This window comes from Cornus florida, unplaced genomic scaffold, assembly GCF_030987335.1.
Source record: "Cornus florida cultivar Cherokee Brave unplaced genomic scaffold, ASM3098733v1 CherokeeBrave_3.0.0_Hap2_Chr04, whole genome shotgun sequence".
NCBI classification, from domain to species: domain Eukaryota; kingdom Viridiplantae; phylum Streptophyta; class Magnoliopsida; order Cornales; family Cornaceae; genus Cornus; species Cornus florida.
This window is the reverse complement of record NW_026775574.1, coordinates 86,553,214-86,569,793: the sequence shown is the minus strand read 5'-3', so window position 1 is coordinate 86,569,793 and position 16,580 is coordinate 86,553,214. Positions and strand designations below refer to the sequence as shown.

The 16,580-nt window shown below is 33.6% G+C and overlaps 1 protein-coding gene and 1 pseudogene across 1 annotated transcript; one reads left to right on the top strand and one right to left on the bottom strand.

Moving 5' to 3' along the window:
• Window positions 1-8,107: 8,107 nt before the first annotated feature.
• On the top strand, window positions 8,108-10,891 carry LOC132303797 (cytochrome P450 736A117-like). The gene is made up of 2 exons (XM_059801220.1): window positions 8,108-9,100; window positions 10,166-10,891. Exons 1-2 carry the CDS (start codon window positions 8,171-8,173, stop codon window positions 10,775-10,777), a joined length of 1,542 nt encoding a protein of 513 aa, XP_059657203.1. The 5' UTR covers window positions 8,108-8,170; the 3' UTR covers window positions 10,778-10,891.
• A 1,982-nt stretch (window positions 10,892-12,873) lies between these two features.
• Window positions 12,874-15,002, bottom strand: LOC132305277 (cytochrome P450 736A117-like; annotated as a pseudogene).
• Between the last annotated feature and the right edge of the window lie 1,578 nt (window positions 15,003-16,580).

The window sequence follows — 16,580 nt, the reverse complement described above, 5'->3', positions numbered from 1 at the left end:
TTGAATTTTATTCCAAAAGGCCTCATACCAATTGGAGTGACACACCTATATATAAGCACTTCATCTTTTCCTTATCCAGGCGATGGGCACACCCATCTACAGGGTCATCACAATACACTCCCTTTGGAGGCCCGATGTCCCCGTCGGCACACTTCCAACTAGGTTAAGCTTTGATACCATTTTGTAAACTCTAATTAATTTGTGTTAGACATTAATCACAAATAATTATTAATTTTTAAATCTTAGAACTTCAATTAATTTCACATTCTTATAATGCATAAATATATATAGTTAGATATACATACTTCGATTCATGATATCAAGCTTTGTTGAGATTAAGTCCAATGTCCAGATTCTTTAACCACGAACTAAGGTGCAACTCTGATCAACAAACAGGTTTATCTCTCTTGGCCTTTTGCACACATAAAACTTTTACGTGTTATATCATTAATTGTACATAATTGATGGAGTATATGTACTTTTATAAAAGCATAGAGAGGACCAGTTTTCCTTATTAGTAACATAATTCTACTCTCTATCAAAGTAAGGAATAAGAAAAGAAAACACTTCTCCAATAAGTAATTACTAAAAAGGTAATTATAAGTTGACCACTTATAAATAATATTAATTAATATTTATTTACTTAACTACTAAGTAATATGTCACATGTCCAAATTATATAAGGCACAATTAAATAAATGATCTTACATATACAGTATTAAATACATAGATTACATTATAAACAAGTGTCATTACATCCTTAATTTAGCTTTTAAAAAAAATAGAAAATGTCATTACATCTCAATCGGTGCTATTTAAAACATATAATCCCAACAATGATGCCTTTTCAAATGGGTTAATTGGTATTTTGGTTACTGCAACCAAAATTTTTGACATCATTGGTCAGATTTTGGATGGAAGGGGGTATCTGTCGTAACGGAGCAAACCATAGGGGAGCACAGTGCAACAAAATACATAAATTTAATATTGTACATAATTAGACCAAACGTCATGGGAGGTCAATATAATTTATTCATATTTTTAAGTGAGAAAGGTGTCTACTTGAAAGAAATGAAATAAATAAATATATAAATTCCTTTAACAAGAAATTCGTCCATCCATTTGTTCCTTGAAAACTTGAACTCTCTCACCTTTTAACTTTGTGAGGTTGAGGAAATACTAAAATACAATCACCAGTGCTAGAAATTGATTTATATTAAAAATTAGTAATCTTTTCGTTCCAAAATAATTAGGTACTTTGAGAACTGTGTGAGTTGCAAAATAGCCAACTATTTTGAGTAGAGGGTCATACCCCCGAGCTCATCATGTACAGCAAACCCAACAAATAGGGAAACCTAGAACAATAAAAAACTACCGACGGGAAGAAAAACAGAGATAAAAGAAACTGTGCTACAAGAAAGACTTTCTGCTGAGAAGATTAGTGGCTGCTGAATGTTTGGATTCAAGTTTGAATTTTGCACCCAAAGACTTTTGATAATGTATTCCACATCGTTGTAAAGTTTTTATGTATTTGTCCGAATCCGGTGGTTGTGATAACAGCTACTTTATATTCTTAACAATTTGTGACGTGCAATATGGGGAGTATGAGAAAAGTCAAAACGAAAATGGCAACTCCAGGGACTGAGTCAGCACGGCCCAAAGGCACGTGCTGTCCTTAGTATTGGTGGTCCATTAAACTTTTTATATTAATTATCTACATAATAATTTTTTTTTTCAAAATAAAAAATTATATAATCCCCCTCCCTGAATTTTTTTTTTTTTTTTTTTTTATAAAAAAATATCTAATTTTATCTTTATTTTCATTCTTACTCTTTTTCTTCAATAACTATATTTTTAAGGAAAATTTACAATTACTCCCCTGCATTTATGTCAAATTGCATCCGCATTTCCCCTAATTTACATAGTTTTGGTTACGTAAGTGAGTGGCCGGCGTTCATATGCGGTGACCGGAGTAATGAAATTACTCTTTTATCTTCATTATTTTTATGTTTATTTAATTCAAAAAAATCTTAATTGTAAATTTACTTTTATTCTTGCTCTTTTTCTTCAATACCTATATTTTTAGATTCTCTTCAAAAAATTTGCATTCCCTTTGTTCGTTCACCCAAAATCTTACTTTTTCCCCGTCAATGTCCTGTCATATTTGTTTCTTTTTCTTTTCTTTTTTTTTCACTTGTTTTTGCTATTATAGTTTAGCAAACATAATCAGATTAATTATTCTTTTTTTTAAAAAAAAAAAAAACCCAATATTTTTCACTCAACCAATGACAATACTTACTTTTAAAAACATCAATTACTTATTTATGGAGTGTAAAAATATAATTTTTTGAGACAAAATTATTCCTTTTAAGCCTTTCTTCTCTCTCCTCTCTTAATTGCTCCATATGAGTATATATATATATATATATATATACTCATATGGAGCCATTAAGAGAGGAGAGAGAAGCTATTTTTTTTTATATATATATATATACTCTTTTCGTCCCAAAATAAGTGTCATACTTTCATTTCTCACATGTCTAAGATAAGTGTTCACTTTTCTTTTTTTAAATAATATATTTCACATATTTTCATACATGTCCTTTGAGTTTTAAATTTTAAATTTTAATATTCAAAATTTAATAACTTTTTAAAGAGATAATACATGTCCCACGTGTTTCTTTAAAAATTATTACTCTCCAAATATGATACTTAAATTGAGACAAGGGAATATATATTTATAGTAAAAATGTAAACAAGCTATATATAAACAACAACCTTGTGTGAATATTTACAAAAAAAAATAACAACAACAATAATAATAATAATAACTTGTGTGAATCATGTAATCCATACGAAAAGAAATATATAATAATAATAATAATAAAACTTGTGTAAATGGATTCCGGAAGGGGAAAAAAAATGAAAGGAATGAATTCCTTTGTCATACAAAGAAATATATCTATATATATATATACACACAACTAACCTTGTTCTGTTTTTTTTTCTTTAATCACATAATCCATCTTCTGTGAATGGATTCCTTCCCCTTTTGTTTTTTTTCTTTTTTTTTTTTTTTTTCTTTTTTCTCTTTTTTTTTTTTTTTTTTTTTTTTTTTTTTTTGAATCAATTCACACAGCATTAGTAATTTTTATGGACAGGAGGAGAGAGAAGAAAGGGTAATTCTGTGATGTTCTTGGAGGCTCATACAAATATAAAACAATAATTAATGTGTTTAAAAACTAAATTTTCTGATTGGTTGAATGATAAATTCTATGACTGTGATGTTCTTCGAGGCTCATACAAATATAAAACAATAATTAATGTGTTTAAAAACTAAATTTTCCGATTGGTTGAATGATAAATTCTATGATTGACTTTGACTGCAAGCGCCTATTCATGAATTCAATGATATTATCCGGAATTAGGGATAGATACATATATAGAGAGACAGAAAATTCAATGATATCATCTGAAACCATAACAAATAAGACAACCCCAATTAATTTTAGAGAGGGAGAGGGAAAAAGAGTTGGACTAAAATACCAGAAAAACATCAATTACTTATTTATGGAGTGTAAAAATATAATTTTTTGAGACAAAATTATTCCTTTTAAGCCTTTCTTCTCTCTCCTCTCTTAATTGCTCCGAATGATATATATCTATATATATATATATATATATATATATATATATACTCATACGGAGCAATTAAGAGAGGAGAGAGAAGCTATATATATATATATATATATATATATATATATATACTCTCTTCGTCCCAAAATAAGTGTCATACTTTCCTTTCTCACATGTCTAAGATAAGTGTTCATTTTTCTTTTTTTAAATAATATATTTCACATATTTTCATACATGTCCTTTGAGTTTTAAATTTTAAATTTTAATATTCAAAATTTAATAACTTTTTAAAGAAATAATATATGTCCCACATGTTTCTTTAAAAATTATTACTCTCCAAATATGACACTTAAATTGAGACAAGGGAATATATATTTATAGTAAAAATGTAAACAAGCTATATATAAACAACAACCTTGTGTGAATATTTACAAAAAAAATAACAACAACAATAATAATAATAATAATAACTTGTGTGAATCATGTAATCCATACGAAAAGAAATATATAATAATAATAATAATAAAACTTGTGTAAATGGATTCCGGAAGGGGAAGAAAAATGAAAGGAATGAATTCCTTTGTCATACAAAGAAATATATCTATATATATATACACACAACTAACCTTGTTCTGTTTTTTTTTCTTTAATCACATAATCCATCTTCTGTGAATGGATTCCTTCCCCCCTTTTTTTTTTTTTTTCTTTTTTCTCTTTTATTTATTTATTTTTTTTTGAATCAATTCACACGGCATTAGTAATTTTTATGGACAGGAGGAGAGAGAAGAAAGGGTAATTCTGTGATGTTCTTGGAGGCTCATACAAATATAAAACAATAATTAATGTGTTTAAAAACTAAATTTTCTGATTGGTTGAATGATAAATTCTATGATTGACTTTGACTGCAAGCGCCTATTCATGAATTCAATGATATTATCCGGAATTAGGGATAGATACATATATAGAGAGACAGAAAATTCAATGATATCATCTGGAACCATAACAAATAAGACAACCCCAATTAATTTTAGAGAGGGAGAGGGAAAAAGAGTTGGACTAAAATACCAGAAAAATAACACTTATCTCTCCTAAAATTAGGTATAATTACAGATAGCATTTCTAATATTTTAAATATTACATGGACCTCCCTCCAATTTGATTTTAAGTTCAGATTGAAATTCATGTGAAAATACTACCATGCTCTTTATTATAATATTAATATGACATTTTTTTTTTAAAAGACACTCTTACCCTTGGATCTTTAATTTTCACGTGCAGAGGGATGCAACCACATCCCCACCTCCCTGCGAAATCCACAACCACTGGCGGAGGAGAGGTGGTCCTCATCAGCAACTTTACCTCCACAACCTTAACTTTTCACTCTCTACACGGGATTAAGTTCCGGGTACGGTTACAGTTGATCAATTATAACCCACCAAACATAAACTAACCCCGTAACCCAACAAACCTACAGACTTTATCATCGTCAGTTCGTCACAAAGCAAATTTAAACCCGTAACTCAACAATCCTACAGCCTTCATCATCGTCGTTGAAATCGATTCGCGTCCAGCGACGACGTGTCACCGTCGCTTTTCATCGTGCCATCATCGAAAGTAATCATCGCGGAACCGCCGTCGTCTCTTCCCCGGGAGTCACGCCGTTGATTCCTTGCTTCTTTGTCGCTGTCGCGTCTCCTCGATCCAAGCTTTACATCTCGCCGCCGCTTTAGCCGACTTTATCGGCGTAGCCATATTCCAACACCTCTCCGTCGCCATTGGTAAGCAGCGTCGGATCGAGCTCCGCCGCCGCCGTTGTAGTTGCGGTGATTCAGATTGAAAAGGGAATGCTGGTAGTGTTTATGAAGGAGGGAAATCTCAAATCCTCAGCAATGATTTTTATGCGATGGCAAGCTTGTCGGCGATGGAATTGGGTCTCTGTTTCTAGTGTTTGTGGTTGATGGGTTTGATGAAGAGGTTACGGGTGTCTGAATCTACGGCTAGATTGAGGTGGGTGATGAAGGAGGGCATATAAAATTGGGATATATAAGTAATTTTAAATTAAAAATAAGGATGTAAATGTCTTTGCAATATTTCTTAGGGCAAATGTGGCATTTCACGTTAAAAATTGACTGATGTCATAAAAAATTTCCATTGACCAGTGTTGACTTTTATTGGAAGGAGGAAAGTGTTATACGGGACCTAACCTTATGGGAGTTTAGTGTAATATTTGAAACATTGAGGGTATTATCTGTAATTATGTCTAACCTTGAGGATGGTAAGTGATAGTTTTTCTTAATATGTCGGTCAAAACATAACATTGAAAACTAAGAAATTTATATATAGTTTCGGACAACTATGTATTGACACATAAACAAATATTTTAGCAAATGATAGGCGGGAATTATTATCATATATATTGAATGAATCTAGTCCATTAAACTTGATCAATAATTCAATAAAAGTTAATACAAAATTTCTTTATAATAATATATTAATAATACAAGCCCATTTTCTGAATTTAAAATTTTGAATTTAGTCCACCAAATATAAATAGGCTATGACTTTTTAAATAATTTTACATCATTTCAACACTGCACCCATTTAAAACACCCAACAACTCCATAAATTTCCAATCTGCTCCTTTAACATGCTACACATCGCATCATTAAAGTCCAAGTCATTTCACCATTTAATGAATCATAATTTATTTTTATTTTTTTATGATTCTATATATATAAAACAAAAATGGCAAAAAAAAAAAGAGACTGCTTTCTTATAATCAAAAAAATTGCCAAAATGGAGCCTAAAGGATGAAATTTGAAAAAATAAATAAAAAATAAGGATTTAGTCATCATGGTACAAAAAAATAATGGTTCAAATCTTGATAAATGTTTTTTTTTTTTTTTTTTTTTTTTAAAAAAATTGTAATAAAATGATCAACAAAAAATTTCTAGTGTAATTCACCCTTAGAAATTCTCATTGTACTTCAAGCAAGATCTTAATTTTAATTTTTATTCCTTATTTTGACAAATAACTACACACCCAATGTTATTTTTAATAAGATTTGAACTCTCAATATTTTACTTTAAAATGTATAAAAAATATTATTAAACTAAAATTTTTGATTGTATTCAATAATTCTTCGTATCGATTGATACACAATCGAGTTGCTATACGTATTTATAAATTAAATTATTCAATTAATTTATATTGATATTTATGGGAGGCAAACCATAACTGCAACAAGGTCTTCATTTCAATCTTCCAAAAAGGTTCTCTTACTAAAATATTGGACCATTGATATAGTAAAACCGGCTCTGCCGCGCGCCATCTTTGAATGTTTGTGTGACCTCAGAATAGTCTTTGAAGAATTTTGATAAAGTGGTACAAACTACCAAATTTGACTTTCAATCAACAAGGGGTTTACTGTATCATCATATATAATAAAATAAAGTCATATTCATTACGTACTCGATGTATATTAAAATCATATTCAATTTATCATATTCCAGCTGTGTCAGTAAAAATATCTTGCTGCATGTGTATAAAATTGTTGTTCAACAGAGAAAAAGTCGCGCACAATGAAAATTTTAGTGCACAAGCTTGACATTTCCGTGGCCTTTGTTGAACAAATAGAAAACCGTCATCACCCGTTTGGACTATATAAGTATAATCTGGACTCTCAGAACTTATTGGGAAAAAAATTATTTATATATATATAAAATATATTCAAGGACTCTTGGATTCAAAGCACTTGTTAGGATACTTCACCACCTACTTCGTTTGAGAAACCAATACATATTTGACAAATATACACATCAAACGGACTCAACAAAATACTTCAGTGCTTAGGACCCGTTTGGCAGCGTTTTATTTTTGATTAAAACAGAAATAATATTTTTTTAGAAAAGTATTTTGAAAAAAAATAAGAAATATATTTAAGAACGATGTTTTACTGTAAAAATGTCCTAAAAAGAAATCTGTATAATTATAATTTTGGGCGATGAATAATTGTACAGATAAAAAAAAATATCTTTTTAATATTTTAATTTTAAATCACTATTTACGAAATATTTTAACACTATAAAAAATAAAATGAAATCACACTAAATATATTTTTATTATCAAAATTAATGTTGTATCAGTTCAAAAAAAAAAAAAAAACATAAAAAAAAAAAAAGAAGGTATGCACAAACTCACAAGACGTGTTATCTTTCGAAAAAAAAAAGTCACAAGATGGACTGTCTTCTACATACACTGCTCAATTCTTGTACGTCTCTTTCGGTCCAATGGGTGACGGCATAATGACTCTTATTTTATACAAATTCTAACAATGACAATGCTATGGTATGGAGGCTGAAAGTTGAGACCGAGAAAGTTCAGCGAGAAATATTATCCATTCGTCGTTAGACTAACTCCAGCCTTACAAGTGTCTCTCTCTCTCTATATATATATAGGCCTCTGGAAATAGAAAATACACTATCTCAAACACAATTAATTGAAGTGAACTTTCTTTGCTGTGTTCAACAGCAACATGTTCTCCTTATTGAACCCCTTAGTTTACTCTCCTCTTCTCTTGTTGTTCTCCTTGCTCTTCCTTTCCAAATGGCTGTTCGCTTCAAAATCGAAAGGAAGTATACCACCATCTCCGCCAAAGCTCCCGTTCATCGGAAACCTCCACCAACTCGGCTTCTTGCCCCACCGCAACCTCCGGAAACTAGCTCATAAATATGGCCCACTCATGCTGCTTCACTTCGGCAGCAGGCCAGCTCTCATCGTCTCCTCCATCGAAGGAGCTCGCGATATCATGAAAACCAACGATCTCAAATTCTCAAACAGGCCTACGAAGAGCTTCGGACACAAGCTCTTCTACGACACCAAGGACGTGGCGTTCGCCACCTACGGCGAGCATTGGAGGCAGCTGAAAAGCATTGTTGTGATGCAGCTCCTAACCAACAAGAGGGTCCAGTCGTTTCACAATGTCAGGGAGGAAGAAGCGGCCTATATGATCAGCAAAATCGAAAAGCAAAGATGTTCTTCGCCCTCGGCGCCGGTGAACTTGAGCGAAATGTTTATTGAGCTCACGAACGATGTGATTTGCCGCATAGCATACGGACGGAAGTACACCGGGAGGGAAGGTGTTCGGAAGTTTAAGTATGTGTTGGGGGAGCTGGTGGAGGTTCTGGGGGCTTTCAATGTGGCGGACTATATTCCGTGGCTTGGTTGGATAAATCGTTTGAATGGTTTGGATGCTAAAGTTGAGAAAGTTGGGAGAGAGCTTGATGCGATCATGGAGGGTGTGGTTGAAGAGCATATTGAGCGATATAAAAGAGAGGAGAGTGGTGGAGTCAAAGAAGAGCGCGATATCGGGCAGCAGGACTTGGTTGATGTCTTGCTTGAAATTCAAAAAGACAACGCAGATAAATACACTCTTCACAGAGACAGCATTAAAGGTGTCGTCTTGGTAAGTCTGATTCCATCTCTCTCTGTGTCCCTAAAATTAAATGAATCAGTTCTTGAAAGTTAGTGAAATTTAGGTTCATTATATGGAACGAAAGACAAAGGCCAAGAGATATATACATATACATATATATATATATATATATATATATATTTGCCTTTGTATTTGCGTGTATTCATTTTAAGGGTTATAGAGATCTAAATAACTAGAGCCATGAATGACAGAGTGAGAGACAGGTTAAGAGATGGAGTAGCATACTAGATGAGAGAGGCTCTCCGCTGGAGGAGAGAGAACACAGTAGTCAATGAACGTGCTGAAGAGAGAGGAGATAAAAGATTGCAATCTTATCTTCTTGCTTGGTCATAATAATTGTACTATTATATAGCAAGAAGATAAGATTGCAATCTTTGTTATATATATATATATATATATATATATATATATATTTGTTTGTATTTTTATATAACTTGGGCATGTGTTTTGTGGGATATTTGCTAGATTTAATTTAAATGGGTTTGCTTATGAATATAAAATAGAAATTGAGTAAAAATTATAAATCTATATATAATAAAATATATGTTATTATTTTATATCCTTTGTTCTATTTTTTATTTTATAAATTTTTTCATATGTTATAGTATTTGTAGAAAAGGTATCCGGTGTATTAGAGTCGTCTGGGTTGTGCGGACAATTCTGACGGCCATGTATGGACACATTGCATATATTCTCCTACCTGTATCCTCCTTCCTCTAGTAACACATGACTGATTTGTATTAACAAAAAAAAAAAAAAAACTGTTTAGCTGATTATGAATTAGGAAAATACTTTTTCTGGTGTCACAATTAATTGACTATTGAAATTTGAGGAAAAAAATAACTAGAGAATGATAAAAATCTGAAATATAATGTACAGTATAATTTTGTGATCATTTGAAAAGATAAAATGGACGTAAGTTTCTAATGGCATAAATTTGATGGTAGCTTAGAGACGTTTTATTCATAATTCAATTTTGTTTCTCTTTTTTTAGGACAAGAATACTCATAGCTCTGTATATGTTTGCTATTGTAGGATATGTTTCTTGCTGGAACTGATACAACATTCACAGCACTAGAGTGGACAATGACAGAGCTCATAAGACACCCGAAAGCCCTGAAGAAACTCCAGGATGAGGTGCGAGCAGTAGGCGGAGGTAAACCGTTGTTAACCGAGGATGATGTACAGAAAATGCCCTACTTGAAAGCAGTGATGAAGGAGGCCATACGGTTACATCCTCCGGCTCCATTGCTTATCCGACAATCGACAAAAGATGCCAACGTTCTGGGCTATGACATTGCAGCCGGGACACAGGCGTTTATCAACAATTGGGCAATTGCAAGAGACCCAACCTTGTGGGAAAATCCCGACGAGTTTGAGCCAGAGAGATTCTTTAAAACTTCAATAAATTTTTATGGGCACGACTTCGAGTTGCTCCCATTTGGATCCGGTAGGAGGAGTTGTCCTGGAATCCTATTCGCCACGACGGTTAATGAGCTTGGATTAGCGAGTGTTGTGTATAGGTATGATTTTACATTGCCTGGTGGAATAAGAGGCGAGGATATAGACATGTCTGAAGTCCCTGGTCTGTCCAATCCCAGAAAATATCCTCTACTCGTTTTCCCAAAGCCATATTATACTTTCTAGTGTACCTAGTACATGTGGTACTAGATAAATAAGTGTATGCTTTTGTTAAGCTCATGTAGCTTCATGTATTCTCCCTATGGTTATCCTAAATAAAAGCTCTTTTATTTGAAAGCAGCATTTTAGCAACACTATATTGTCACATTTTCTTAAAATTAGTTACATTAAAGTTTACAATCCCGAGAGAGATATTGTAGATGTGGTACTCCTAGCTAATCGACAAATATAGAAACTCTCAATTTGTCTTGGTAAGCGAAAATTAAATTTGAAATCTTGTACGCCTGTCTATTGACTATGAATACTACATTTAAGTACTCGGAAATATTGTAAATTTTCTCCAAAATGAGAACAGGAAAAAATTCAACTTAGAGCAGCCTCCATCTCTCATCTTTAGATACTAGCTACTATGAAAAGCAGGGAAGAAAAGTGGGAAAAAATCAATAACCAAATAAATGAATCTGCATTTTATGGCTGATCAAATATTAGGTTTAAATGAAAATAAAGAGAAAATTGTGGATCTGACTTCAAATCTGTCTACATGAGTATATTGGGAAAATCTAATTATAAGATTTAAAGATGACTATTACCAAATGATGTGATTCAAGATGTGATATAGAAGGAAGAAAATTTTCTATGTCCACATTTGATGATCCTTAGCTCTTTCCCTCCCCTGTTGTCCCTTTATCCTTCGGTGCTCTGTTTTGCTCTGTAGTTGTAGCTGTGTTTATAGGTGGTTGGGATTTTGGTTGTTTGTTTGGCCAAGTGGGATTTTGTTTTCCTTTGGGCTTTTGGGTTTTCAGCCTGCTGTTTGGGCTGTTGTCTTTCCTTGTATGGCCTTTTGTTTCTTCATTAATGAATTGATTTATCCAAAAGAAAAAAATAAAATTTTTGTACGGAAGCCTTGGCATTTCCCCGAGCCTTTGTTAGACTATACTATTGCCAAAAGGGTAATCAAAAGTTCAAAACACATATGGGACTCGGCTTTCTCCGACTCATTGCTTCGACTCTTACTCATTATTCTCTAATTCCTATATAAACCCTACAAATTACCAACAAGAGACTATATCGTTGGCCCTTGGCACATGAGGGTCGCAAATGACCTTTGAGAGACTCATTTCCTACTCTTCATAGCGCCTCGAGGTAAGATTAAAGACACACCACACACACACTCACGCAGAAAGACTACAGCCACAACAACCATTCCCTCTCAGGAGGATGGGGCCGCAGCGTTAGGAATATTTACTTGGCCAAAAAGCAAGATGCGACCACCGACTCACACCAGGGCGGTGAGGTCGGTCCCCGAGGCTGCAAGGGTTGGATCAACCCTGCAGGGTGTGGAGACTCGCCCAGCAACCCCCAACACCTTTGGGTCCAAACACCTTGTCCACCAAGGATTTAGGTTTTGGGACTATATAAATTGCCACCAAAGTTATTATTGAGTGGTATGAGTGGAGAGACATATAGCTTGCAAGATGGGTAGAGAGTGAGAATTAGGTTTGATAAATTATTCTCTACAAATTATAACGTTTTCTCATCATGATAGTAGAATCTCCTTATTAGTAGAATCTCATGATGGAATCTTCAATATGGTTTAATGTTCTTACTGTTGGCGTCAATTACGATCTAGCTAAAGGGGACTGATCGAACTTTTTCGAATCAAATCCAACTTTTGGAAGTTCCAATTATTCGCAATTTTGTTATCGTTTCCTTTCGTTGGAGCATATTTTATTATAATTCTTTATTTAAGTTTTTTAAATCTTGTGAAGGATTCTTGGAAATATGCTTCAAGATATCCAAGTTTTATAAGAAAAAGTGGGTATGTAATTGTATTTGTTGCCAATATATATATATATGGAATTGGAGTTATGCAAAATGGCCCATATAATTTAGCAAAGGAATACATAAGAAGGTAATTTGTATATACTCCCCTGGGGACAAGATCACTTTTTAAGGACGGTGGGTTAAATTGCAAGGCTAATAAGTGGGTTTTTACTTCTTGTTGCATTATTTATAAGCAAATAAAAATTTGTAATTTATTATTTTTATATTTAACCACTAAATCACTTATTTTTCAACAAAGTAATAAAGGCTTACTATCATTATGTAGTAAGTACAGTAGTAAGAGAGCATGGAGTTGCAACAGCAAGTAGAGGATACTTTTTGTGGATGCCTAAACCAGGGGCCTCAGTCATATCCAATTCCTTCTCTGTTTCACCACCAGGCAATGCAATATAAAACTTGTGCACAAGATTTGCTAATGCAAGCTCATTGATAGTTGTGGCAAATTGGATGCCCGGACAACTCCTCCGGCCAGCTCCAAATGGAATAAACTTGAAGTCGAGCCGTTTGGAATCTATTGAAGTATTCAAGAACCTTTCTGGCCGGAATTCTTCAGCTTCTTCCCACAATAATGGATCTTTCATAATTACCCAAGCATTGATAATCACTTGCGTGCCGGCTGCAATGTCGTAGCCCATTAGTTTGACATCTTGGGTTGATTCCCTAGGAACTAGTAATGGGCTGGGAGGATGTAACCGCAAAGACTCCTCGATCACTGCTTTCAAGTATTGCATTTTCTCTAAATCATCCTCGGTTATTTCTAACTTACCTCGTTTTGAAGTTCTTTCATGACTTTTGGATGTCTCAAGAGTTCCGTCATCGCCCACTCTAGAGCTGTGTATGTAGCATCAGTTCCAGCAACAAACATTTCCTACACAGAAAGTTAAGCAATGTATAAATATGTAAAAGAATTTACAACATGCCCAAAACAGACCGTGGAGTCTTTCTGGCACAGACAGCCCCAACAAATGAAGAATACAAAGAGGGTGGGTGAATGCAGGAAGTGTTTTACCGTAAACAAAATTTTAATAATTATTACTCTTCTCATTTTGTAATTAACGACTCCGGGTGTTTTTGTTATTAGACCACATTAACTGCTAGAAGGGAATACTGGTACTTCTAAATTGGTGAGGAGGTAAATATTGTACATTTATTATAACAAGAAGTTAGATAATTGATTGAACCTATATTGGTCCATTCTTCATCAGATTGATTAAATTTTGAAGAAGAGAGGCAGTCAACTTACCATGATGAGAGCTTTGATGCTGTCTCTATGAAGAAGAGAGTCATCCATGACCATGCTCTCTCTTTGAATATCAAGCAAGATATCCACGAAGTCCTGCTGTTGATTATCTTGATCAACACTCCCATCGCCATTGCTCTCTTTTTCCTTTCTATCTATATGATCACACCCTCCAAAAATTCATCGAGCTCTTTAGCAATTTTCTCGACTCTACCATTCAAACCGTTGATTTGATTCAACCACACAAGCCAAGGAATATAGTCCCCCACATTGAATTCACCCACTAGTGCCGAAGTATCCCCCAAAAGATCCTTAAACTTTCTACCACTTTTTAAGCTTTCACCGTACTTCCTCCCTAAGGCTACCCGACATACTACATCATTCGTAAGTGAAACAAACATTTCACTCAGATTCACCGGTGAAGAAGAAGAAGAAGCTGATTTGATCTTCTCGATCAAAAGGGCTGTTTCTTCTTGTCTCACTCTACGGTAAGACTGAACTCGGCTATTACTCAAAAGATTGAGCACACAAATGCTTTTTACTTGCCTCCAGTACTCTCCATAAGGAACAAACGCAACGTCCTTATCATAGAAAACTCTACTGGTAATGCTCAATTTAGGTCTGTTTGAGAAGATGAGATCATGGGTTTTCATGATCTCGCGAGCTGCATCAGCAGAGGAGACTATTACAACTGGCTAGCTGCCGAGGTGAAGCAGCATGATGGGGCCATATTTTTGCGCTAGTAATTGGAGGGAGCCAAGGGCGGATCCAGCATTTCTGAATGGGGTGGGTTAACTTTGGATTGGGCTAATTTGGGGTGGGCTACCATTACTATTTTTTTTTTTTTTTTTGTTTTTGGGCTGGGCTTAAAGTAGTATGGTAATAGGGTGGGCTGAAGCCCACCTTCGCCCACACCTGGATCCGCCTTTGGAGGGAGCAATGAGGGAGCATGCCAAGTCAGTGGAGGTTTCCGATAATTGGGAACTTTGGTGGAGAAGGAGGTAGATTTCTTTGGGGTTGTGAAGTGGACAACCATTTGAAAAGGAAGAATATGGAGAAGAACAATGGAGTGAGATAGTAAAAGAGAAGATGCAGTATGGGAAGCATAACTTCATGTTCTGGAGAGCTAATTTCAATGAGAACCATCCAAATTTTAAAAGCCAGCTACAGAGCACAAACTTTGAGGACTTGTTATGTGAGAGTCACTACCAAAGAAAAACTGGGGTCCAACGGAAAATCATCTCATATTACAGTAAAATACGGAAAGGATTTACATCCACATGCCCCGGATATAATCTAGATGTCACGGTCCGAAAATTTTAATAAATTTTTTAATTTATATAAATTTAAATACATCAAAATACATTTAAGATCACAAAAATAAATGTACTCTTTTATACAAAGTTAATTTTCTCAAATATATACAAAAATCCAAATAAATAAAATAAATCCTGCAACGCCGACTTTTCCACCTAAGCTCGAAACTAGCAATTTTTGTTCATCTTTGGTGCCTAAAACTAGAGGGTGGTGAGACGAGAAATTCCAGTAAGAAAAATCATAAGAAGAATTTCATGGAGGTTTAATAAAACAACTTCACAAAGTAAACATATTCAGATTAATATATAAACAAAATACATATGCATTTAATTAAAAAATTTAATAAACCATTTGAAGCAAAACCACTCCAAGCCATTCAAGGTATAGAGAACTCTACACTGAAAAAAGAATTTTTCTCATTGGATCATCAAAGCCTCAAACCTCTAGCCTTCTCTGCAAACTCTCGGCTCTTCTTTGCAACTCTCGTCTCTCTCTGTCCTCAAAACTCTCTTTGCCTTCTATGTCTCTCTTTAATTTTTTTCTCTTCTGTTTGCTCACTAAAATTCAAGTCAAGATACCATATTATATAGACACTTACACTGACACAAAATATCACATTTAGCCAACAAAAATAAAAAATGGACCCCAGCACCCACTATATGCCTTATCTCTTCGGCCAACCGCCCATTTCCTTTCTATCACGGCACCTTGACTATATTTATATCTATATTTATATTTATACTATTATTAAATGTGCAAAGAGTTTCAGTGTTTCAGTATTTATTTATTAATATAAAAAAAGAGTTTTTATAAACAAAAAATTACTTAAAAATTATTTAAAGTGTTTAATTCAAACCTAATAAAAATTTTAAAAATTAATTTAAAGAGTTTAATTCAAATTACAAATTACCTAATAAATTCATTTTTCTTGTCCCACATTGGTTTTAAGTAAAAAAAATGACATGGAAGCCTCTTATAAAACTATAAATCAAAAGAAATTTTAATCACACCTATTTAGTGTGTTGTATATAGCTGGCCTATTTCAAAGACTTCATGGGAAAGACTCCAAAGAATTTATTAGAGAGAGAATGAGTATTTACGAAGAGAGAGAGAGAGTTGGTATATATACATATGCTATGCTTACCTTGGTCTGGAGAGTGAGGAAGGAGAGAACCATAGAGGACCGTAGGATTTGGAGAAGAAGTTTGGAGGATGAGGCTAGAGGAAATTTGCAGATTGATTTAAATACGAAAATCAAAGGCAAGTCCAAGCTCTTCTCTTCCCCTTTGAATTTATAACGTTTTCACCTCTGTGCTTATGAAATTTTATGATCAAGAATCATGCTAGTTTAGGTGATTAATTATATTTTTATTTTATGATGAATTATAGAATTTAAAATGAGTTTAA

Coding starts and splice junctions, on each gene's coding strand:
- LOC132303797 (XM_059801220.1), top strand. CDS start 8,171: ATGTTCTCCTTATTGAACCCCTTAGTTTACTCTCCTCTTCTCTTGTTG. Junction 9,101..10,165: donor GCATTAAAGGTGTCGTCTTG/GTAAGTCTGATT, acceptor TTGCTATTGTAG/GATATGTTTCTTGCTGGAAC.